We start from the raw sequence: 26,527 nt of genomic DNA, 5'->3' as shown, positions 1-26,527 counted from the left end.
AGCAGCTTGAACTTGTGCATCCATCAAAGTCAAGAGAGGCATGGGTGCAGAAAGTCAGGCACAGTCCCACCGATCCGTTGACAATGACAGAAAAACATCAGCCCAGAAGCCAACACTGCCCAAGCTGAGGTTGAAGACATGGGTCAATCATTTTAGAAAAGAGATGAAAAGGCAAGAGAAGCTGAAAATCACAAATTTTGCTGGTCTAGTGCCACTGACCAGGTTATTTCAACAAAACGTGTTCATGTTTGGACACCTGTGTCTGGGTACTCTGTGCACAGAGCACCAAGCTGCACTGGCAACGAAGGCGTGCACCTTTCCCACATCCTCCAAGAACACAGGGGAAAGCTGAGGTCACATAGTTACAGCAGCCACTGGCATCATATGCATTTGGTACACATGAGCAGTTGAAATCATGGCGATGCCTCCAGTGCCCAATGCTCTGCCCTGTAACCGGCCTCTCGCAGGCACCACTTTGAACTTCTTATCACAAGGTACAACTATACAACAGTTTCAACATCCTCCAGTTTCCTGGAAGGTGATCCCAACCTCTCCAGCAGCTGACAGTGAAGAACAGTTCCTAGTTCTGCTGATATCACTGTTTCCTCCATCCCCAAGGGTTTGGCAAGCTAGGAAAGCTACTCGTGAAATGACCTAAAATCCAGATGTTTCAGATACTAGCATTAACGACATCATGTCTGACAATAAGAGGAGCAGGGGCTGTCCAGCCTCACAACTCCAATTTGGTAAGAAAGGTTTGACCATAATGCATGGAAGACCCTGTTTCTCAGTGCAACTGATGACATTTCAAGCTCTTTTGCTCCACAAGAACTGCAGCTGTGCAATGCCTTACATGGCCTGAAGCAACAAGGGCTGTTCAGAAGAGAAATGTGCAATGGAGAAGGGCAATGCAGCAACAGTGAGGAGAGACCTTGTAGCCAAGAAGACCTCTTCCCCAGATCTCAATCAAGAGGCCATGCAGGTGTCTCCATCAGAGCTCTGCATTGCTTAAGACAAGACATGGTGCCTCATCTGGACTGTCCAGGGTCCAGAGTACTGCTCTATTTCCATGGTATATCAACCTGGCAGTGCTCAACATCAGCAGACATGTCTAGTTCAGCACTGATGTCCCAGGTGCCAGTCACATCATAGAATGCATTAGGTTGGAAGGGACCTTTAAAGGTCACCTAGTCCAACTCCCCTGCAGTAAGCAAGGACATCTTAACTAGATCAGGTCATTACCCCCTGTCCTATTGCTACATGCCCTCATGAACGGTTCTTCCCCAGCTTTCCTACAGGCACCTTTCAGGTATTGGAAGGCTGCTATATGGAGGGGTCAACCAGCGGTATTTGGTCAAAATTAAATTTTATGATTCAGGTAAAGATGGAGGTAGACCACAAGAAGCTTTGCAGTGAACTCCCACTAAAGGTGGAAACACCCAAGTCACATCACTGCCAGGTTCCTCCATCCCCAGAAGTGCTTATAATCAGGTTGGATGGGGCTTTGGGCAACCTGGTCTAGTGGAGGGTGTCCCTGCCCACGGCAGAGGGCTTGGAACTAGATGATCTTTATAGTCTCTTCCAACCCAAACCATCCTATAAGTCTCCATTCTTCCAGAGGCTCTCAGAGAGATACTGGTAATTGGTTTTGGTAACCCAGACACCAACACAGGGGAAGGTAGCTAGGCTGTAGCTCTGGAGCGTAGAGCTAGCACTGCTCATTTTAAAGAAAATAGGCTCTCTTTGTGAGCTCTGCCTGAGGTGGTCAGTGTCTAACAAAAGACCACTGACAGTCCTTTGGCAGGATCTCAAGCAATTTGAACTTTCCACAGCTTTGGCAGTAACACAGTTCACTTAAAGCTGACACAGGCAGGAACTTTCCAGTAATCCTCATGTTAGCTCTTATGCTGGGTTAATAATTCCCTGCTCAATCATCTGTGACCAAGATACCACCAGCAAGATTCCAGTGAAGCTTCATCTACTAAAAGTGAAGTCAAAAACATACACACTAAATGCATTAAAAAAACTAATTAAATCAAATGCTCTACCATACTTCTGTGCAAGGCAAAGCAGAGTTCCTGCTTTCTTCATTTTATTATAGTGATTTGTAATCCAAAATGGGACCAAGACCAAGACCCTATGCTCTACAAACACAAACACAAGAAAAACAGCACTTTCCTTTTTACATCCTCTGAACAGCATTGCTTAAGATTTTCTGGGGTTTATTTTTTGTCTTTAAAAAACCCCAAACAAACGTGGTAAATAGAGACAAATTTAAACCTAACACCTAAAAATCATATGCATCCAGTGTTGTTAGCCTTGCAGCAAGCTCTGAGCTCCCACTTTGGATAAAGCTGTTCTCCAACGGCCTGGTGACAGGGCCCCGTGCAAAGTCTCCTCCCAGCACCATGAGGTTCCCAAAGCCCTGAACTCCTTACACTGCCTAGAGAATATTCTTGCTACTTCGGTCTTTCCTTGAAGCCTACAGTAATCTTCTTTCTTGAACTGATTTTTGGCTTAGTACAGAAATTCAGCGTGTTCTGGTATTAGTGGAAAGAGATCTAGTAAAACAAAAACTGGCTACGTACACTCACCTTGGTCTTTCTATCGCAAAGGGCTCAGCAAGGGGTTGAAGGAACCAGGCAGCCCTACCTGTCCCACCTCAAAGCAAAATCCTGACCAGGGAGGCAGCATTAATTGTTAATCACAAGGAAGATCTGAAGTCATGGGTATTTCCCACCCTCCCTTTTCTCCTGGTTGTTTCCACGACCAGAGATGACCTTGAAATGGACCAGAATGTAATTAGAAGTCAAACATCTTAGGAGAAACATCTGAATTTGGCAAGACACCCAGCTCAGATCATGGCTACCCTGTATCATCTGCAGCATGGAGAAGAGAGCAAACCCTGCTCGGCACTGCTCTCCTGCACACATTTATGTTGGCAATCTGCAGGCTAAAAGGCTGCCAACAAATACAAATAAAAATATAAAAATACATTTCGCTGCACCTGGTTCTTCATTCTTCTCTGCAATAGATGACTAAGCTTTGCTCTAACATGAGTGGGGAGGCAATATAGCTACTATTTGTGTACAGACAGGGGTATTAGCTGTACCCAAAACACCCCAGTTAGAGGGATGAGCAAAGAGAATAACAAAAAAGTTGATGGGCTACCCCGCTGTTAAGCCAGCAGCCACCAGCAGCAGCCCCCCAGGGACAGGTGTTTCTATGTCCAAAGCCTTGCAAATTTTGCAAAGGAGTTTTAAAGAACGATGTAAACACAGTAAAAATTTCCCAGGAAAAAAAAGGAAAGCTCAAAGCATCTGAGAACATTGCAGACAGTTACCACCTCTGTAATCCACCCTTGCCCTGGAAATGGTTTGGGCATAAATACGCCCATTTACAGCGGGATGCTTTCGTTTACATCCTCCCCTGCAAGTCAAGCACATCTGGAGAAGTCATCTTCACAGTACATTATATTATTACCAGGACTACTCCTTGTAGGATGGGAAGACGGACAGCTATGGGGAGGCATGACAAGTGAATATAAAATCACAATGAGGGGTACAAAGAACAATTAATCCATGTTCCTCACAATATAAAAAAAATCACCTGGTGAAATGATCAGGCAACATGTTTTAACAGAAAACAATTTCTGCTACTGTAAGCATCTGGGTGGAGGGCACTGTGATCAGGCATTGGGGAGAGCAGAAACCTCAGAGAGGGATTAGACAAACTGAGAGATGAGGGGCCATGGATTGTGGCACTGACTCATCCTGTGGCAAGTAAACACCATGAACCACGAGAAGCCTGTAGCCCCAAAAGCCCTTATACTTTTGCCTGCCAGGAGCTGGGACAGTATGAGAAGGGAAGGACCAGTCTGTACTTGTCTTGTTCCTCATACTCTTTCTTTAGTATTTGTTACTAGGCAGAGCTAGAGTGGAGCTATGGGCTTAGACATCCCTTTGGCCTCATATAATTTAACAGGTCTGAGGGGTGATGCTTACAGTGGTTAATTAAACGAGGCGCCACATACAATCACCTGTAGCAGCGTCAGCACTGGACCCGGTGCAGTTTTTGGCTGGTGCGGTAGTGCTCGGGCAAACTGGCTCACTTGCCAGGATGGATCCTGGCTACGCTGGGATGGGATGGAGCAGAGGGAGCCATGCCAGCCCAGCCATCTAGCCTCTGGGGCAGGCAAGCATCCCTGCCTTGCTTAATGAGCTTCTGTAAACATTAGCAGGGCAGGTCTTTTCTAACTTTAAATTACTTAAACATGCAAAACAGTGGTTAAAATCATCCAGACTATTTTCTGCTATCTGTATGGCAGCTGGGCTCACTGATCTCATACATCAATAAAGGGGCCACTTAGGCTAATTGGAGGGTATACCTTAATTACCTACACGCAGGGCTGAATCAGGCAGCCCCGCAGATCCCAGCATGGCCTCCTAGCCCCACAGTGAGCCATGCCAGGAGATCCTCTTTCACTGTTTACCTGCCTCTCCTTCAGACTCACTTCTCCTGAAACAAAAGGAAGTAAGTGTACTATTTGACTAACAAACACATCGAAAAAGGGTGTGTTGCGCCTCACAGAAATCCTAACTCACTCACAGAGCCGGATACACCCAAAATACTTCACCAGGGAGCACCAGCTTTTCCCAGAGGCTGGTTTTGCGCATATTATACTCAAGACAACGATTTATGAGAAACTGTTCCTGTCTGTGGAGATGAGTGTGAAGAAACCCCAAGGCTCCTTCTTGCTGAGTGTTGCTCCCAGGTGCCTGCGGCAGCTCCCACAGCCACCACACCAGCTCTGCATCCACAGGACCTGCTATCTGTTCGTCAAACCAGGTTCTCCTCCCAGGGCTTCGCAGCTAGGTCTACCTTCTAGTTCACCTCTTAAGGAGGGTTTCTTGTGCAGGAGGAAAGCAACCGACTGGATTTCTTCTGGTAAATTCCACGGTGAGGAGCAGGTTAATCCCAGTGTCCATCTGGCCATGCTCTCTCTGCCTCCACCTGGTTCCTCCAAGTCCATTAAGATGAAGGCCTGTGACTTTATGCCACAAGAGAGGTGGAGATCTCAGCGTGTGGTGAATATTTTTAACACAAGGCTGCCTGGGAGAAGAGTAACAGGGAGGATGGTTTCAAATCAAAACACAGCTCAGGAGACATGAAAGCAGTTTTCCTCCTCACACTACACAAGCCTGGCTTCAGGGAGGCAATTACCACACTTTCTAAACCAAACCAATGAATAATTGCAGGTTGCTTAGCCCAGCACTACCTGCTGCGCAAAGTCCTCCACACAGGTTTCCAGCCAAGCAAGAGGTTTGAGTGCTTTTTTGGTCACTTTCACTGATGGAGACAACAAAAAAAGGAACCCCAAGTTCAAGGACAGAAATTTAGTCTTGGCAGCTGCCTCATGGTAACATGAGTGTCCCTGTCCGGAGCCCCTGGGGAATTAGGTATCAGCCAAGCACAGTCACCTTTGTTCAGACTGTGGCTGACACGGACTCTACAGAGCTTCAGCAGCTCTGAAGAGCGGCAAACCAAAGGGAGATAATGATTTCATGACCATGGCAGCCCATTTCCCAACTCTGAGCGTTTTTGTACACACAAACCATTGCAGGAGCTCGATTCTGATGAGTCACCCTGTTTGGTTTGACTCATCTCCTCACCAAACGCAAGCCAGCACAGGCCAAGTCCTACCCAGTTGATATACTGTCTCGTGAAAGCAATTACAGCAAGCTGCCTCTCAGATTGTAAGGCCCTTGGGTGCAGCTGATGAGCACCATGAGGCAATGCGTGTGGGGACATCCACGGTTTGTCTCCATCCACGTTTTGTCTCCATCCATTTTTTCCCCAACCCTCTGCCCTTCTGAAAACCAGTGATCTCCAACCCCACAGTTCTGAGACAAAGCAAGGGGAAAGAGAAAAAGGGAACAAGCGTGGACAAGGCTCGAGGTAGCTCTAGCTAAGATGATGCCTGAAATCCCAGCAGCCTGCCTGGAGCCACTTCTCTCTTCCTTCCTCTAGCAATGTGCCTACTGCTGGGGCTGCACCCCTCTGTCTTTCTTTTTTTCTTTCAAGTGTAGCTAGAGCTATTAGTACAATCCTCTGAAGCCAGCAACATTTCCTATAGAGTGAGAGAAGCCAGAAACCGGCCTTTTCTATCCTCCCTCTTTGTTCGGATCAGGAATTTGCAATCCAAATCCCTGCCACACCAGGGCAGGCAATGAGCCCAGCCGCTGTGAGCAAGAAGCATCTTAAAGAGTTTGTGAGGCTGCTTGCCAAGGAGCTACTGCGAGACAAGGCGAACAGAGCTCGAGAAAACAGCATGCATATAGCACCATTAAGATAGCAAATAAAAAAACCTGTCCTGCAATGCAAAGGAATGTGATAGTTACCGACTGCTCCCCTATACTTGCAGAGAGTCCTTGAAATATTAACAGGGTTATCAGCATTCACTTATCGGTTACAGTAGTGCCTAGATAATTCAAACGCAGAGCTCATAGATACATACATTTTCTCAATGCAAAATCCTCACTACCAGACATCATTATCATTATTATTATTATTATTATTATTATTATTATTATTATTATTATTATTATTATTATTATTATTATCATCTAAACTAGAAAGCCAGCAATCTACAGAGACTGAAGAACCAAAATTATTCAGCTGTTTATTTTTGCATTCATTTATCACACTGTTTTCTTGCGCTCTGTATGGTTCCAAGACAGGTGCTTTTAAACATGTTTACCGAATCTCCTATGGTTTTGATGTTAGCACAACACAGCTGCATCACAAAACCTGCGGTAGGGTCAAGCTGTAGAACTTCTAGGTGGCAGAACTTCATACAAATGAAAGCTGGGAGTTTTGTACCCACTGAAGAGAGCGGTGCGAGCTCACACAGTTGCTCGTGTGAAGTAGGTGGTGAGTACTGGGCACAGAGCACTGGAACCAATTTCCCCCTTCATCTGAGTCAATGTGATCACACAGGCCCAAGGGAGGGACAGCGTAACCTTCACACATATGGGAAAGGACTTTCTAGAGACTTTCTACCTTCCAGAAGGAAAACATATATAATCTCCAAGAAGCAGCAGCGTAGAACCCACCAAGCCAAGGTCAGAGCCTAAACCCACCTAATTACTGCTCCTTCTTTTACACCATCCTGGTACCTCTTCTTTTTCTTTAGTCTTTGGTTGCAAATACATAGCTAATCTAAGGGCTTGTTGCCACAGTCCCTCCCCTCCTTCGCACTGGCTCTCATGTCACACTGCTTTGAACTGTTTCTTCACACTTAAGTCAGACTTACTTTGCTTCTGTTTTCATTGGTAGTTTGGCTTTTTATCAACTTATATCCTCATTTGCACTGTCTCTGATACTCGCTTGACGGACTGTTTTTTCATGCTAAGCAGCTTGCTTTGGTTTTTGGCTTTTAAGCAACTTTGTGTATGGAAACAGCCCAGCACAAGGTCATACAGGTGCTGGAAGGGAAGGGACTGTAACAGGCAGAAGCAAGACTGGCTCAGATTTGCTGCAACTTGCAGCCTATGACATCTGTGAATAACTTCCAGCCCCATTCATTTACCTGCTGAACCACGCTGCCTTGTGGATTTGTTATCTTCTGTTGATACCAAGGTTTAGGAGAAGATTGCAGTGCTGTTATCAACACACAACAACTTACACAAGCTCAGGCAGTTCAAAGGGGTAACACATTTGCAATTTGTTAATATGCATGTTTGATTTCTACAGCAAAAGGAGAATGGGAAATAATTTTCCCACCTAGTTCAATATTTTTATTCCAGGAAGTTTCTCAAGGAAGCGTGTTGTGTATATATAATACTGCTTATAAACTAGCAGGCATTCATTTATAAAGCTTCATTGAATGACAAACTGGTTTGGGTTAGAAGGGACCTCAAATATCACCTAGTTCCAACCCCCTGCCATGGCAGGGACACCTTTCACTAGACTTGATTGTCCAAAGCCCCATCCAACATGGCATTGAAAACTGCCAGGGAGGGGGCAGCCACAGCTTCTCTGGGCAACGTGGGCCAGGGCATCACCACCCTCACAGGGAAGAATTTCTTCCTAGCAGCTAACCTAAACCCACTCTCCTTCAGCTTAAAGCCATTGCCCCTTGTCCTGTTGCTACATTCCCTGATAACAGTCCTACTCCAGCTTTTCTGCAGACCCCTTCAGGTACTGGAAAGGCTGCAATAAGGTCTCCCCAGTGCCTTCTCTTCTCCAGGCTGAGCAAGCCCAACTCTCAGCCTGTCTTCATAGGAGAAGAGGTGCTCCAGCCCTCTGTCCATCTTTATGGTCTCCTCTGGATGCACTCCAACAGCTCCATGTCTTTCTTGTACTGGGGACCCCAGAGCTAGATGCAGTACTCCAGGTAGGGTCTCAGGAGAGCAGAGCAGAGGGGCAGAATCCTTCCCTTGATCTGCTGGTCACACTTCCTTTGACGCAGCCCAGGATATTAAACTCAGCTACACTTTCTTGGATCCCTTCACAGAGAGGTTGTTCCAGAAATTTGCTTCCCTAAAGGTTTCAAACCACCTTCCAACATCCTACCTAAATTTAGTGAGGATCAGTCCACTTAGGGATTTTTTTCTTTAAACTGCCCTGCTTTTAACTTTGTTTTCCATAAGTATTTCAGAGAGGTAGGCAGCAATCACAGCCCTCTTTGGTTTTCATTTCACAGCATGGAAGATGCAGTCTTCTACCTTAAATGATACCTCCAGTGCAACAATTCCTCTGTCCCCCATCTTGCCCTCTTTACAACATAAATCTTTTCTTGAGTAGGAACTATCAGAATAGTACAGAGGAACTATATTTGCAAGGCCTCATACAACAGGCAACCTTCTTTAAGAAATCCACCCCCTGTGTGGGAAGCCCCATGCACCAACGCATTTTTCAACTTGTCTGTTACCTCCATCCTCCTGAACCAACTTAAACCCACAGACAGTGGCTCGACAACAAAAGTAAGTCACCCAAATCCTGTAACATCAGAAAATGGAATCCATCCCACTATTTTTCTAAGCAGTTCAGATGCCACCAAAGTAGGTGTATTGCCTGTCTCCAAAGGGAGGGCAGCATGGTCCGGGCACAGCACACCCAGTTAACAACATATTGCTTTCCTGGGGGAAGCAGCAGCAACGTTGCCACTAAACGATGAGCAACAGCACAAGATCCAACCTCAGGAAATGCACGAGGCGCTGAAACGCCATCACTCAGAGGCTCACCTGTTCCAAGAGACTTTGTGACTCATAAATTACTGCAGAGAAAATTAAATGCTATGAAATGCCAAAGAACAGAAATGGAAAAGAAATTAATTAAGATGTCTAATAAGGAACAGAAGCAGTGGCGGTTTCTTAGTGTGGGATTATTAACTACTGAGCTTTCCAAAAGTGATTAAATTATCCTGAAGCTCTAATGAATCTGCATCTCATTTGCTAGAGGACCAGCTCTCAGCTGCGAGCTTGAGCCCCTGCCCCAGGACTTGAGCATCTTCGCAAGGTGCCTACGCCCGTTGGCCTCCCTCACCGCACCAGGAAGATGGAGCAAAAAAACTTATCCCCAGAACAGACCACCAGCAAGTCAGCAGCTGCCCACCAGGAATGGGAAGCAGGGAGGGATGATGCTGGTCACAAAACTAGTCAGAGCCCTGCTTTTGATGCTCACCATGCTGTAAAACGGAGAACTACTGCAAAAAGGAAAAAGCACTGGAAATGAAAAGGCAGATGGGTGGCTGTAAAATCATCAGGCTGAGCTCTCTGTTGAGTACATGGAGGGATTCAGTGACCCAGAGGGAGCCTGACCTGCCAAATGAGCCAAGAATACGTCTTGCTGGGTATTAGGCAATGTCATGTAATATGACTACAGCAGTAAGCACAAAGGCTCTACAGTGCACAGAACAACACTACAAATTTCACACTGAAACTTCAGGCTGATTTCTTTAAAATTCAGTTTCAGTACAGGAATAATATTAATTAATCCTTTCTTATCATAAGTTATTTACGTAAGTAAATACCTGAAAATGCACAACATCCCAACTTTACGCAGCACTACACCAGTAAAATGCCTTCCTATCTGATCTCTATGGGATGTCTAGAGGGTGAGTAAAGTTGTTTACCCCATGGGATGCTTTCCAGTCTAAGAAAGTTTCCAAACCGGCCATCAAAGTTGTCACTTTCCCTTCAGGCCTTGGAAAGAGTAATGGGATCTCTTGACAGCTAAAGTCTGATCAAGGACACTGAAAGCAAAAACCCAGGGGAGTTACTGATACCACCTCAAAGCAGGTGAAATCTGGAGGACTTCCCTCCAGGAAAAAAATAAAAAAAACAAACCACCAAAAAGGGGGGAGGAGGGGAGGGAATGGGTGCTCAACTGCCACCAGTTGAATTTTCTCTGATCATCTCATCACCTCAGCTTCAGCACAGCCTGGTGCATGTTGGCTGAGCTAAGGAATGAATCAGTTAGCTTAAGAAATTCCCAACCATTTGGCAAGGGACATTTTAAAGGCAGATCATACCAAAGTTCGTAAAACTCATTCATACAAAATAAACACATGTTCACTGCATACAAAAGAAAAACTGTCCTCATCTCTCAGCTCTCACCAGAGTTTATTGCCATTAATCAGTCATGTCCATCAATGCTGTTGGTAGTAAAGAGGAATTTCTGAGTTTAAAGCCTCTTAAAGCTGCATAAAGTCCCAGACACCGTTATTAGATAAGCCATGAAGGAACCAGCCAGTAAAGACAACTGCAACTTGTCACAAGGCGTAGGAAAGAAGTACAGTCGGTATCTATACCCAAACTGGGCCCATTTCCCAGTTCACAGGTACAGGTGTTACTCCCACAGGCTGCAAAGACGACAAGTACCAAGACTCAGTGTGTAGCGTGCCCTATGACCTGTGACAAAAGCTCGGTGGGACTGTTACCACCTCGTGCCATGGCCTCCGAGACCCTGTGCAAGGAGAGGGTTAAAGAACCACAGCTGCAAAATTGCTGAAAGCTGCGCCCAGCAGCCAGCACCGCTGAGGTCCCAACCCTGAAGTCAGTCCCCAGTGTGGCCACTCGTATCTGGCTATCTCTGAGGGCTGCCAGTCAGTCCATGTCTGGTGGTTACCCTCACTATTTACAGCAGGTATTACGAAAGCAGCACCCACGCGGTCTCCGCTGGGCCTGCTGTACAGGCCTGCAGCAGGCAAGCTCCACAGACAGGCGCCTTGCTGCAAAACTACACACAGCAAACAGATCCAGCGAGGCCAAAGAAGGTGATAAGCAAGGAGGAAAGAGGAACACCAGCGTGCTTTTGTGTAACAACCTTTCAACATCATCCACTAGGTCCTAAAAGGTATCCCGGGTTCCCACTTTGCATAAGGAGTGCAAACAGCCAGCGCCTGCAGCCAGCAGCTTGGTCAACAAATTCAAGTGTTAGACTGCCAAACTCGGTGCAGAAAAATGTCAGGTAGCTTAGTAAGCAGGACCTAAAAGTTAAGCTACGATACCTATCCTCCCAAAAACCCTCACAGAAACATGCTCACACCACTTTAGGTGGGAACGAATCCTTTTGCAAACAGCCTGCAAAATCAACCAGAAGGCATCAGCAGGATTCATGATCTCAAGGAACTGAAGTTAAGACGGGATTTAAACTAGCAGGCAATTATCTGCCAGATGGAGAGCTCATCATGCGGAGAGCACGTTGCTAAATTACACTGTGCCAATACAAGAAGGCCAACATCAGAAATACACCCTGTGAGAAGGGAAACTGAGTCAGCCAATGGGATAGTTCAACCTGGGCTTTGCTGCCAGGAGACCTTTTACTGCATGCGTCAGGAAAATGTCGGATAGCTGCAGAGTCAACGAGCACATTGCGGGAAAAGCCACAGGATCCAAGTGACGTGCGGCAGCATGTTGGTAATTACCAGCAAGTCTATCATCATGGCAAACTGCAGTGAGAAAGAGGATTAAAAAGTAGGTGAAGATGGGTTGAACTCTGGCTATTTAGCAGTCTGAGCCCAAGAATCCTTCCATAACTGACCATTTAACCCACTTGAGGGACACTCCACATAAAAAGCAAAATACATTTACATATAGTTAAAGCCAGACGACAAACAAACAGACTCCGATCAATAGGAAAGTACTCCCTGGAAAGCCCCAGGGTTCTTGTTTATTTTACCTTTGAGTTCCCAGGTGGGAAGAGCTGAGTCCCTGGCTACAGGCAGAACTGACCCAGTCCTGACATAGCATGAATGGTTCATGATCCAGCTTTTATTATGACCTAAACTAAATCCAACAGCTGAGAGTCAGGGCCAGACTGCCCACACCGCTGCTTGACTGAAGTGGAGGTGTTCACAAACACGAGCCAGAAAGCACCCTCTCTGGTGCCCTGCAAGTGTGAGCAGGACCCTGTAGTTTATGGCACTTACCAGAGTGATGGGAAACATGAGTCCCACAACGGTTTCTGCACCTTATTCATCTCCTCTTTAATGTATAGCACAGTAAAAGCTTTGAGATCAAGGGTTGGAGCCCAGCCCATCTCTGTCCTCGCTGTGTGTCCTGATCGCTCTGCTGAGTGAAGTGCCCAGGCTGCAGCAGGATGGTATTTCAAGTACTCCCACTTTATAGAACACTTACAGGCCCAAACCAGGATACTGCTGCAGAAAACAGGCACCTCAAGGTGAGGCACTGTGGCATTTGATGGTTAGATATAAGTCCTCTACTGGACCTAAGCTGTGAAAGGTGCCAAATGCCTCTTCCTGACCATGCTGAGCTTTGCCTGCAGTGTCTGAAGGCTGGCAGTCACACACTGCTAAAACAAGAAAAGCAGTAGTGTGATACAGCTTGTCACAGAATCGTAGTATCACAGACTGGTTTGGGCTGGAAGGGGCCTTAAATTAAGATCATCTAGTTCCAACCCTCTGCCACAGGCAGGGATGCCCTCATTAGACCAGGCTGCTCAAGGCCCCATCCAACCCAGCCCTGAACACCTCCAGGGAGGGGGCATCCATCACCTCCCTGGGCAAGCTGTTCTACTGCCTCACCACCTTCATAGTGAATATTTTTTTCCTTCATATCCAGCTTTTACATGTTTTAGATGGCTAAATGAATAAATTTTAAAAGCAAAAATCACAGCGTGGATGTTAAGGGGTCTCTTTTAGAAACAGACCCATCAGGAACATCGCTGCAAGCACACAAGTAAATGAGGGGTGCACTTGGTTCCTGGCATTCAAGAAGTGCTATTCAATCCAATAAACTCAGTGACTTGCTAACATCAGTTTTGAACATGGTCAAGGAGTCTGATCTGGAGCTAGTGCAAGGAAAGAGCAAACCCAACCAATGCACGATGCACTCTCCAGCACCATGACAGCTTCAGAGCATCACCTTGAGTACATTAGCTTCTAAACCTAACAGCTCTATGGAATTTAACAGCAAAGACAGACTGCCAGATGCTGGTCATCACACCTGTAAAAGTCAAGACCAGTAATACAGTCCTTGCTTTGCCCATCTGGTGGGGCAAGACCCTTCTGCTTCTCCCTGAAACTGGACCAGGCCCACAGACTCCACAGCAGGCAGAAGATGCCATGTTTGCAACAGCTGTTAATGATGGCCTCTCTTCCTCCCTCCTTCAAAAAGCACTGAAATATTTTGACCAGATGTGTCATTTCCAAAAGCGCTGGAGACCTGATGGAATGTAGCATCTATCACGCGTTTGGCAATGGTGTTGAAAGCAGATTACTTTGCTTTGTGTTAGATAAGCCCAACATGTCTGTGTTTACTATGTGGTCCCCCGAGGATTTATTACAGGTTTACCATTTCATTTATTTGCTTTTTTTGTGCTTGTCAAGTGTAAATACTGGAATAAATATGAAGGCGGTTACAGCTTAGCAGCATTAACAACTTGTTGAAACAAAGTCCAAAAGTTTTCTTTTCTCTCCAACAAATCCTATTCTGTCCAACTGCTTTTTTTTTCCCTCAAGTGCAAAGATCATCTTTCTCAAGTATTTTAAAATTTTATTTCTTTGTTGAATGCCAAATCCCCATAAAAGCATACTTTCCCCCTTCATTCACTCAAACTCTTGACAATATTTAAAGCCTCTGCTAATGCTATTCATGGCAGAATGTTTTCCTGTTTGCAAGTTATGGCCTTCCCCATCCTTTCCATCCAGTCTGCTAAGCCTGTTACTACAGGTAGTTTGCTGTAACAGTAATAAGCACAGTCATTGCTACAAAAGAAAACAAACCCCACAGTCCTGGCACAGACATTCAGGGTGGGTTCACCCCACTGAACTTTACCCACGTAGCAACAAGGCAATTAGCCCAGGTCAGTCACTTATGTTCCCTCTTTAATCAGTGGGGTGAAATGGGCATCTTCAGCCATCAAGCCCTCCAGTCACGGATGCAACCTATACAGCCACCTCTGAAGAGACACTTGGATTTACTGGGAAGGTCATAGAATCATGGAATGGTTTAGGTTGGAGAAGACCTTTAAGATCAGCAAGTCCAACCACTAGCCAAATCATGATAAGTGATACAATTTCAACCAGAAGAGCCAAGCTTTACCTTTGATTAGATTGTTTCAATCCAACAAGATCAACACATTGCGATAAAAGCGCAACTGAAGTGTATGTGCCCAGGTCTTACAAAAAGAGGTGTTATGCAAAGCTCTGCCAAACAAACAAGAGATCACTCAGTGGCAGATTTCAAAATGTTCCATGAAGATTACATCCTGCCCCTTTTGGAAACTTGTGTTACGCCTATAAATAGTTTGGTGTTTTTCAACACTGGAAAAAGAGCTGCATGGGGGGAAAAAAATGTAACAAAACCATCACTTGTCACAGAAACACAAAGCAGTGAAACTGAATTTAATAGGGTCTCAGATGTTCCTTCTTTCAAGTGGACAACCACTGTGAACAAGGCTTTGAGGAACCAAATCCCTCGTCAACTTGTTCTGTACTCTGATTTATGCAATCTTTTGGCCAAAAGGTCTTTTATAAAGGGAGCAGGCAACAAAATAGCCTATGGCTCATAAAAGACAGCATAGCCATACTTGTTTCTTAAATGGCAAAAGAGCTGGCAGCATAGTTGGAGTACTGTTTTACCTAAAAATATCGTAATTCCCACAGAAACCAGGACAGAAAGACCATAACATGGAAGATTGCCAGAAAAGGTCATCAGATCTGAGCTTCAGCCCTTCTAACATTCCTGTTTCCTAGAGACTCTCCATAGGCATTTTTGGAAATACAAGTGGAAGACAAGAGAGACAGTTGCCCAAATCCTGTGAATTAGGCAATACTGAGGTAAGCAGATAAGTTGTGTTGTTATCTCAAGCACTCCAACACCCAAAACTCTGTCACCCCAACAACAGGCTCTCAAAATCCTCAGGGCTTATAAAAGAGAAGAAGGGCTGGAGAGCACAGATCTTGTGTCTGACATTTGATCCTCCCCTTAACTCATCTTCCATGCATGAGCACTACAGCTAGAGTTGCCTACACTGCTAAATATTGAAAAGGTATTTGTAGCACATAGGTTTTAGAAGAGCTCCCCATTTGCACCTTTCCTGCACAGAAAGCAATCCTGCTCTTAACTTCCACAGGCCTTGTGTTCCCAGTCTTTGTATCAGTCTCACCTGACCCAGGAGGGAATTGAGGGGCCCAGTGAAATCACAAGGCAAAGCCGTGCTACAGTGCAGCCGTTGCCGTCTGTGCCCAAAATAACCTGATGAAAGCGAGCTCAGCTGCACCAACATATGCAGCAGCCACACATCTGGCTGAACGTAAACACCATCACAGGTGCTGCGTGCTATCACATGCCCCTGAACCCACAAAGCCTGAGCACCCAGCCAGCCAAATCACCAGAGACAACCCGACAGATGCAGGGGTGTCTGGCAGACCTGCAGCATGTCCTGAAGCAGAGGCAGGAGACCACGGATGAGTCTTCCCAACCCTTCCTTGAAGATGCTGGGAGATACCAGAGCCACACTCTGACCAGACTGGTGTAAATGTGAGAACACTTGGGTTCCCATCCAAGCATCTGCTAAGGGTCCCAGCAGCGAAAGCCCTATCAGAAGAGCAGTGGGCACACTACCTACAGTTACCCGATGTCCTACTTTAAAACCCAGCATTGCTTTCCTCAGCCACGGGATGACTGAGAAAATCCATTCAGCTCAAAGATGGGAGTCAACAACGAATGGGAGTTTCAGTATAGTAAGTACATAAGCTGAAAGAAAACAGACCGTTTAATGAGCAAATGTAAAATTATACACTTTATCAGCAGCCAGCCACTTCCTCAGGGAGTGCTTGGGATGTTGGAGATAATGAAGTATAAAACCCTACTGCTTCACATCACCTACCTCCCCCACCCCTAATTCTACTGCAGACTTACTATCAATCTAACATCCAAACCTAGAAAACTTTTCTACATTCTAAACAGAGGCTTCTTTTGTCATCACCCTGGACAACAATTTGATGTTTATTCTGGATTTGGCAGTTTCAGCAGGCTCTGCTGCCTAAAGCAATGCTGAACTGCATGGAAATGTGTGACCAGAACAACAGAACAAAAGAGGGTTCTTCCCAACCCACAAGTGCAAGTGAGAAGCTGGAGCACTTCAGTGACTTCTAAGAGGGAATTAAATCACAACAAGCGAGTACACCACGGAAATCAATTCACTAATACACCCCGAAGCTTAAAAAGTAATCAAAACCATAAAGCAATTGCTAATATAATTTTAAAATGGTTGTTAAAACTATCTCCCCATTTGCAAATAATTTAAAAATAGGGGAAAAAGTTTTCCAGGCAATCCCACTATCATGCTCCCCTAAATTTAATTTCCATCCCTTAGGACTTGATTATCAAGTGAAGCCTAGTACATCTTTCTTCCTCTCACATCTTCCATCTCATTTTTCTTAAACCTTCTCCCTTCTTCCTAGGAATCACTGAGAAAAGCATCAGCATTTAGGCAATTAAAAACCCCAACCAAACAACAATCATTATCAGTACACTGAGCAACGTGTGTAGAGAACCAGCCCAAACCCCCTGCAACCTCAATAAGCCATTTCTCACACCCTCTCAGTCAAGGCAACCCAAAGTTTGTACAGAAATCTCAAGCAAACACACCAGTGGGTTTTTAAACAGCAGCTCAGAGTTTGGGCTTATGTAGGGCATGGATACTCCTCCCCAGCCCCCCACAAGTGCTGATTGTGAGCTCAGGTATTCATGATTCAAAGTTTCACTTTGTGGGATGAAGTTAAGAAATGCCATCTCTGTGTGCCTCAACCACCAAGACACACTCAAGTAGAGATATCTTGTTTAAAACTCTGTAATCAAACCCAAGAACATACAGCCTGCACTGCACACAGACAGAAACACAAAAACAGGGCGAAACATCATCTTCAGTGGTGGCTACACTGCAGAGCAGCATTTTCTGAAAGAAGCTGAACTTACAAAATAGTTTTTGTCTGAGATAAAACATCTCATCCAGATTTTAAAGTGTGCTGTGGTAAACATTTCTTGTTTTTTATTACTAGGGATCAGCAGTATAACAAAGAAATTGCTTATTTACAGTAGCATGAACTGCTCTTTTATTTATTTGCATGCAGATGATAGCTTTTATCTCAGTGAAAAGTTATTTTCTCAGTCAGCCTTCCACTAAATATTTTCCTCTGGTAGCCACTGACATTTTCCTGCCTTTGGAAACAAAAATACACCACTCCTATGAAATCCAGGGACAAAGTGGAAGGAAGCACACAGGAAAGCAACAAGGCAGCCACAGCTTTTTATCAGTTGGAACAGATCATACGGATGAGGAGGGAAAGTCACGTTCCTGCAGGCTGGAGGGACCCACATGTAAAATGCATCTTACCTATAGGAGAAATTACAGAACCCATATGGCTGCAAGAAAGGATCTAGGTAGCCAGATCAGACCCAGGAGGTACCCTAACTTTCAAATGATGGACTCTGCTCTTGATTTGCTATTTCTGAACGAGGCCCCTTGTCGCTGCATCCCTGGGCTTTGCAGCCCTTGAGCCGCTGCCTTCTCCTCACTCACCACAGCGCGGGATGCACACAGGAAATGGAAGTGCCTGAAGTCCCCAGGGACACAAGTGTGCAAAAGCTCTGCAGCCATGCAACACGACAACACACCTCTTCCCACCCAGAGGGAGGGAGAGGAGCCTCCGCCCGTCTATTTCCATCATCTCCTAATTGTACAACCCACAGGGATCCCACAGCCTGCGGGAATGTGTTTGGAGAGAAGTTCGGGTGCTAACCGTCCCTGGCAGACCCTGAAAACAAGTCCTCACAGGCAACCAGAAGCATCACTCAGAAAGAACTGGTCACCCTGCAGATCTGTCCCCCCAACATGCACAAGGATCCAGCGTCCCTGTCCAGCCCACTTCTAAAGGCAGGGGCACAAGGTCAGGATGCATCCAGATGGTGCCAAGGCACCTCACCTGCATCCCAAGCGGTTGCCCACTGCTCGCCCTCCACACCCAAAGGTACCCCTGCTCTTAAAGACCCCTTTTCCCTCAAGTTCCCTTTTTCCCCTTGAATCTCAAAGCTTCTTCACACACACAGAAATAATCCCCCAATGTCCTGCATCCAGGACTCAGCTGTGGCCTTTCCTTTATCAGAAGGGTTAAACCTAAGTATTGCATCTTCCCTTACATTTGTATGGAAAAGGCACAGGACCATTAGCATAATGACTTTTAAATTACAATAATAATGAAGATCCTTCACCAAACCTTGAGTAAAAGTCTCAAAAGTTTATTGCCACCCAAACAAGCTCTATCTTAATTTGTGTTTGCTGATAAGTCAATAACCTCACCGAATGCCTCTAGAGATTAAAAGCTAAAGAAATGTAAAAGGTGATTCTTGAGCTTGCATGCCCTTAGAAACGCCTGGATGTCTATCCCTCACTGCCTGAGAAAGCCCTGCCTTCCTAAAACTGTGTGTTACACCATGATATTTGACATTTATCTGGACCACTCGAAAGCAGCAGCATCCGGTTAGGCTGGGTTTTATCTGCCCTGCTGAATTAGGCTGGGTTCCCAGAGGAGTTTGCACACACACCTATTGTATCCCATCGAGCTGTCCGGGATAAGTGGGGCTGCTTGTGGTAGCACAGCCAAGCAGGTGCCAGCAGCGTTTGCAATGTGATACCCAGGCAAACTTGTGTGAGGTTTGTGCAAAGTTGAGGCTAGCACCAGACTGACTTCCCCCGCTCCCAGCACTGGCCAGGACCACAGTATAATGTTTAACATAGGCAAACTCCATGTGACTTGAGCAATGTTTAACCCCTTTTTTTTTACCAAATAAACCCCAATTTGTTACCATGAACATTGCTGCAGACAAAAAGAAATAGGTTTGTTTTTTTAAAAAAAATCCTGCCAATTTATGCCATATATATTTTTAGTAACACTAAGAAATCACAGACTGATCAATACTTAACTGCCTGTTTCCAAAGCACAGAGTAAAATCCTGCCCCTCTGGAAAACAAGACCAGGATTTCAGTAGGGTCCAGACTTCACCCCAGTTGCTAAACCAACATAAACCAAAGGATCACAGAATCACTAGCTTGGAAAAGACCTTTGAGATCATTGACTCCAACCGTACCCATCCTCTACTAGACCGTATCCCTGAGCACCTCATCTACCGGTCTTTTAAATATATCCAGGGATGGTGACTCCACCGCCTCCCTGGGCAGCCTGTTCCAATGCCCAGGATACAATATAAAGGCACGGGAATATAAGGCAAAGCTCTGCTTTACTGTAGGAAAGCCTTAAAGATAGAATGGAATAAGGAGTATGTGTCTTTTTAAGGGACCCCTTGGGGCACCCCTGGAGCACATCATTTAATTTCACCAAACAGGGTCCAGTTTGCTCACTCAGGCTGCCCTGCACAACAGGCACAGGCAGAGGGGCAGCCAGAAAGATTCACTTCAAAAGAGGTTGACTTCAAAAGCTCCCTCCCCATCCAAAGCCGAATGCTAATATCCACACCACCCACATTCCTCCCTCTTCACTGGGATGGGGTTTTGGATGGGTTCCTGACCGGCTGTGGAGGCACAGCCCAGCCGGTACTGTGGCACGGGGGCGGAGGCTGAGCCACACACACACCGAGCCTGCCCAGGGCTGCCCACCGTCCCACCGAGCTTCTGGGGGTGTTTGTACTGTTTAGGGCAAGTTTCAAACACCTGAGTATTCTCGGGTTTTACGAAATGCTCTTCATCTGCTGGGTTTTCATCATTCTTGAAGCTCTGTTTGTACACAGAAGGCCAACATTACCACGCTTAGATGAATAATCCCCAGATCAAATGAAGAAGATGCTGGGTTTAGCCCAGCATCAAAGTCTCAAAATGATTTAACCGGGTAGCACAGCTCCTCCCTAGCATCACACACACTCACAAGCCTCCCCAGCACAACGCATCGCTGAGTGGAAATCAGATTTTTACAGCAGCAGCGTTACTTCCGACTCGTCTATAGAGCGAATTCCTCAAGTTCATAAAGAGCTCGGGATCCTTCCCTGACCCGAAGAAGAGCAGCTGTGCAGCGCAGGGCAAGACTTTGTGTTTGTCTGGGTTGAGAGGTTAATGGCTACTCCACAGACACGTTTTTCAGTTAACTGGCAGGTCATTTTAGCAGATGATTTGCAGGTATTTCGCAACACTTAGAGATAACCCTGTGGAGCACTTCTGTCTGAGTTCATCTGTCTTTTTTTTTTTTTTTTTTAAGAGGGCATCAGATAAACCAGAGAAAACAGGCAGGTGAGAGTTTCCCCGACACAGCCTCACATCCTGCCAAACTCTGCCCCTTTCAATTTCCAGACAGTAAACTTCTCTGAATTAACGTCACAGTGGAGTTCAGGGCTTGTCAAAATTATTTGAAAATCCCGTCTATAAAAACCTTTAATCTTTCAAATAGCTCAAGACATGCAGCAGACAGCGATTCTGATCAGTATCACAGGGGTTTCAAAGTTCACACCTTCACCAAACATGAAACTGATGCTGGTTTCACCATCAAGCCCTTGTTACTTAAGAAAACAGAGGTCTTAATTCCTACCTGAGGTTTCATCCACTTAAACGGTGTAAATCATCACACTGAGAAAGGAATAGTTTGTCTCATCTGTGCTTCTGTTCTCAACGCTTCCCTCACCTCCTCTAGCGAAACATCCTTTCCAAGCTCCTTGCTCAAGTTTCCAAGCTCAAGTTCTTATCATCTGCTACTAGATAAAGAGCTACCAGTTCAGACAATGGCCACGCAATCACCTGCACCTTAATCCAAATGTTTTTCTTTAAGGTCACAAGCCAACAGTCTGTTTTCTCTGCGAGTCTTCACGGGACATGGAAATGGCATTTATCAGCCAACTTAACACATCGGCTGTGTGTCCATCTCCCCCATCTCCCCACCCACCAATCATTTTGGAAGAATCAGGAGGGGCTCGTCCGGTGACACACCTCAGGAAATTCAATCAGTTTGGTTACTACTGCTTTAATTTTCCTGAAGCAGAAAGGACCTCGAGCCTGCAAACACAAAGGAGAGCACAGCTCGCTCCCCCCTGGCCCTGCTGCAAGCCGTGACCTCTTGCAGTAGAGCAAGTGCTGCCAGGACTATGCCACAGTTTATTGGGGTTTACTTTAAGAGAATCAGCCCAAACGAAGCACTTCCCACCCAAAGCATCATTTTATGTACCTAGTACTTTCAGCTATTTTTTCCCCAGAAAGAATACAAATATTAGCTTTAGGATGCAGAGAGAGGCTGCGAGAGGAATGTATCTCGGTTAAACCTCAGAAAGTCAACACAAGTCCGGGATTAGGTCCACAGTAAACTTTATAGAGTGGCACCTGCAGAGGAAACTACTTGCTGCATGATTGATGCCACAATTACAGGCATAAAATGTAATCCCACGATACACAACCGAGCAGAAAAAGAGTAATATCCTAAGAGTGTGTATGTGCTCATGTAACAGTATATAGCAGGTGGCATCCAACAGTCTTAATACGCACACAGAGACACAAATTCCCCGAGGAAGTTAATGGTACAGCATCCCTCCCTCTTCCCTTCTCTCCCTCCACCCCGCAGCGCTGGTTTTGGGCTGTGTTTGGCCAGTACGTGCCCCTAGCTCTACTAAAGCAACTCCAGCGCAATTAGCAGCGTTACACAGCTATTACACAGCCATAACTCATTGCTCTCAGCGTCGCCATTTCCCCACAGGAACACACGCCAGCAGTGCAAACCAGCACAGCTCATCCAGCGTCACATCCACCCGGGACACACCAGCAGAAGGCTGGGCTGAGGCCCAAGGATCTACCAGCCAAGCCCCCCTGGTATTCAGGAGGAAACAAACACATTTTGCTGCTAAAAAAAAAAAAAAGCAGAGACACCAAATCTCAACTTCTCTTTTTAGGAGGGGAAAAAGAAGAGGGCAGGGAAATGGCATTACAGATACACGTGCATTCTCTCCATCTTTGCAAGTTACATTATTTACTACCTTTAGTCAACCACATCAGAAAAGCTTCAACCAAGGTACCACCTCCACTGAGGGAGTATATACCCTTCCACGCACACCCCTGTTTATTTATCCTTGTGATCCACCTTCACTAAAGAACTTCAACCCACCACTTCAATCGCCAGCACATGGGTTTGATGAATTTTTGTGGTTCCTCTAAAAATTCTGCAGGTAAAATTGCTGCCTCAGGAAACTGAAGGCTGTGCACAAAACTGCAAATGGGTTATTTCTGCTCATGCTCCCCCTACTCCCCCCCTCCCTGTACTGGTCTGACAAGTGGAATCACACGCTTTGCGAACCTCGCACGCTTCCTTACCTGACACCGATACTTTCATGAGGGCTTCCAGGGGTCTGTTGTTGTCCAGATCACGACTGAGTTTGAGTTCCCCAGTGGCAGAGTCCAAAAGGAGCAAGTTTAATTCATTGCCTTGCACAAAGGTGTAGGCCAGGCTGTCAGACACATCAGGATCATGAGCTGGGATCTTGCCAATGACACCAGAGGGGAAGCTGTTAGACTTGTTGGTCACGTAGTTATTGAAGATGATCTGGAAGTCCTGCAGCACTGGTGGGTTATCGTTCTGATCCAGGAGGCGTATGTGCACTGTTGCCCGGCTCACAAGAGGGGCAGAAGTGGCCTGCACCACGATCACGTACTCTGTCCGGCTCTCATAATCCAGGTCCATCAGGGCCGTGAGGTCTCCGTTGAGCAAGTCCAGCTGGAAGACCTCAGGGATGTTCCCCTCTACGATCTGGTACATGATCTGCGCGTTGGTCCCCTCATCGGGGTCAGCAGCACTGATCCGTGCCACAATAGAGCCCACGGGGCTGTTCTCCTCCACAAAGATGTCAAATTCATCCTTCTCAAAGACAGGGGGGTTGTCGTTGATGTCCAGCACGGTCACTTGGATATCCACAGAAGCTTTCAGTGGTGGGCTGCCCCTGTCCACAGCAAAGGCCCGCAGGCTGTAGACAGCCACATTCTCGCGGTCCAGCTTGCGCAGTGTGCGTATCACTCCAGAAGTGGGTTCAATGTAGAAATCTCCATCTCCATCGTCACCACCTTGGAACGTGTAGAGGAGGCGGCCATTGAGGCCCGAGTCACGGTCGGTAGCAGACAGCTGTAGGACGCTGGTGGAGAGTGGCACATCCTCGAAAACTGAGCCCTGGTAGCGGTCACGCAGAAAGCGGGGAGCGTTGTCGTTGGCATCCAGGATGAGGATCTCGACGTAGGTGGTGTCCGATTTCTGGGGGATGCCATTGTCGTGAGCTGTAATGGCTAATGTGTAGGAGGCCTGGTCCTCATAGTCCAGTTCCATCAGAGTGGTGATGGTACCTGTGTCAGGGTCGATGCGGAACTGGGGAATGTTATCATCCAAAATGTAAGTGATTCTTGCGTTCTCCCCTGTGTCTTCATCGGTGGCACTGATGGTGACAATAGAGGTGCCGATGGGCTTGTCCTCACTGACACTTACTGTGTAGTGGGAGCTTTGGAAGACTGGGCGATGCGTGTTGGCATCCGTGACGTTGATGAAGACCTGGACGGTGTCAAAGCGAGTGCCATCGGAGGCAGTGACTGTGAGCACATACTGCCTTTCTTGCTTGTAATCCAGGGGCAAGGCCAGTGTGATCAGACCTCCTCCACTCTGACTGGTGATGGCAAACCGGTTCCTGGTATTGCCACTGGTGATCTGGTAAGTTACAACGCTGTTAACGTCCCTGTCCACTGCTGTCAGGGTTAGGACACTGCTGCCCACAGCCGCGTCCTCGTTCAGTCTGAGGTGATACACCTTCTCCGTGAAGGTGGGGTTGTTGTCATTCACATCCAGGACAGTGATAGACACACTGGCTGAGGAGGTCATGACCGGCACACCATGATCCCTGGCCTCCACCCCAAAGTGATAGTTCTCCACAGTCTCTCGGTCCAGCTCTGCAGCCACTGTGATCCACCCTGTGCTGTTGTTGATCTGAAAAGGAAACCCAGAGTCACCTGCTACTGGGGCACCTCCCGTGGATGGTGCCATCTCTACGAGTTTGTACTCCAGGCGAGCGTTCTCCCCAGAGTCAGCATCCACAGCCTGGATGTGCAACACTGAGTATCCCAGAGGAACGTTCTCCAGCACTGTGGCCTGGAAGGGAGTGCTCACAAAGATGGGGGCATTGTCATTCACGTCCACGACCTGCACTGACACCATGCCACTGGAGTTGATCAAGGGAGGCCTGCCACCATCCTGGGCTTTGATCCGGAGTGTGTACTCCCGAATAGTCTCATAATCCAGAGGATTGATCAGGTCAATGGCGCCAGAGAAAGAGTGGATGTAGAACTGGCCTTTCAGGTTGCCGCTCACAATGCTGTAGTGCACCTGGGCATTGCTGCCCCGGTCCCGATCTGTGGCCTGCACCTGCAGAATCTGGCTGTTCACCGGGGCATCCTCTGGCACCTGGACCAGGTAGCGCTTCTCACTGAATTGGGGGTAGTTGTCATTCTCATCCTCAACGGTGATGTGCACCATAGCCGTGGCACTGCGTGGTCCAGGGTCCTTGCCCTGGTCATTGGCTTCCACCACCAGGTGGTACTCAGAGACCTCCTCACGGTCTACTGGGGCTCGGGTCCTCACGACCCCAGAGCGTGGGTCAATCTCAAAGACCCCATCACCAGCACCCGGCTCCAGCAAACGATAAAGCATGTTGGCGTTAGCTGGGGCATCCCCGTCGGTGGCACGGATGGTCAGCACCTCATAACCCACCTCCAGGTTCTCCCGGATGCTCTCACGGTACTCAGGCTGCTCAAACACCGGCTCGTGGTCGTTTGTGTCACTGACGGTGACCGTCAGATACGTGGTGGCCGAGCGGCGGCGTGGGGAGCCGTGGTCAGAGGCAGTCACCTTCAGCACATGGGTGTCCTTCGTCTCCCGGTCGAGGCTGCGGGCGGTGACCACGCTGCCCGTCTCGGCATCGATGGAGAAGTAGTCGTTAGAGCGCTCGTCGAAGAGCGCCTCCATGGAGTACGCCAGCCGGCCCGCCTCCCCCTCGTCGGGGTCCTGGGCCCGCAGCACGATGACCTCCGTGCCGGCGGGCTCGTTCTCGGGGATGGAGACCTGGTAGCTCGGCAGCTGGAACTGCGGGGGGTTGTTGAGGCTCCGCGCCCGCCGCGCTCCTCTCCGCCCGCCGCCCTCCTCCCGCGGCGGCGGGGCGCAGCCGGCGGCGGCTCCGCGGGGCTCAGCGGCCGCCCGCTGCCGGGCGCGCCGCGGACAGGGCCCGCGGGGCTGGGCGGAAGAAGCGCGGCGCAGCGCGGCGCCCTCCGCCCTCAGGCGCCCGGCGGGCGGCAGCGCCGGCGGCTCCGCGGCGGCTCGGCGCCCCGCGGCCCCCGGGGGCAGGTGGAGGAGCGGGGCGGCGCGGGGCGGCCGCAGCTCCCCGCCGCCCGCCGGCGCCAGGGCGCAGAGCAGCGCGGCCCAGGACACGCAGGCGGCGGCGGACAGCCGCAGCATCTCCGGGGCTCAGCGGGCAGCGATGCCGGGCAGAGGGCTGCCGCACAATCCATCCACCCGCCGGGCTGCCCGCCCGCCCTCATCCATCAGCCGCCGGCTCGGCCCCCCCTGCCTCCCTCGCCGCCCGGCTGCCGCCGACCCGCAGCCCCGCGCCCCGTCCGCGGCCAGCGGGCTGGAGAGCTCCAACTTTTCCACCTTAAACTTTGAAGTGAGTTCAAAATGGCTCCTCTCCTCCTCCTCCTCCTCCTCCCGCTGTCGCTCCCGAGAGGGTGATTAGCATAAACCTGCTGCTCGTCTCCTTCGCCAAAAAAAAAACCCAAACCCAAAGCCCAAAAAGAAGAAAGTAAAGAAACAAATTAAATACGGAGGTCCCGCCGCGGCGCCGCCGGCCCACGGGCGGCACGGTCCCGCGTGGCTACGCGACACGTCGGAGCCGGTCCCGTCCCGTCCCGTTCCTGCCGCTCCGCTCGGTTCCGCGGCGGCGCTGAGCGGCGCAGGCAGCGCGGAGCGCGGCGGGCGCTGCCCGGGGCG

The 26,527-nt window shown here is 48.0% G+C and overlaps 1 protein-coding gene across 1 annotated transcript in view; it reads right to left on the bottom strand.

Moving 5' to 3' along the window:
- CELSR1 (cadherin EGF LAG seven-pass G-type receptor 1) overlaps positions 1–25,996 on the bottom strand; it is a gene marked incomplete at its 5' end in the record, with an annotated part of 173,883 nt that extends 147,887 nt beyond the window's left edge. Inside the window, one exon of the mRNA XM_084274584.1 lies at positions 22,828–25,996. Within this exon, the coding sequence (XP_084130710.1) occupies positions 22,828–25,996 (3,169 nt within the window). The remainder of the gene's footprint in view (positions 1–22,827) is intronic.
- Positions 25,997–26,527: the final 531 nt, after the last annotated feature.

The sequence above is a fragment of the Gallinula chloropus genome (genome assembly GCF_964237585.1).
Source record: "Gallinula chloropus genome assembly, chromosome: 1".
NCBI lineage: Eukaryota > Metazoa > Chordata > Aves > Gruiformes > Rallidae > Gallinula > Gallinula chloropus.
Note: the sequence above shows the minus strand (reverse complement) of the source record. Positions and strands in the feature narration are given on the sequence as shown.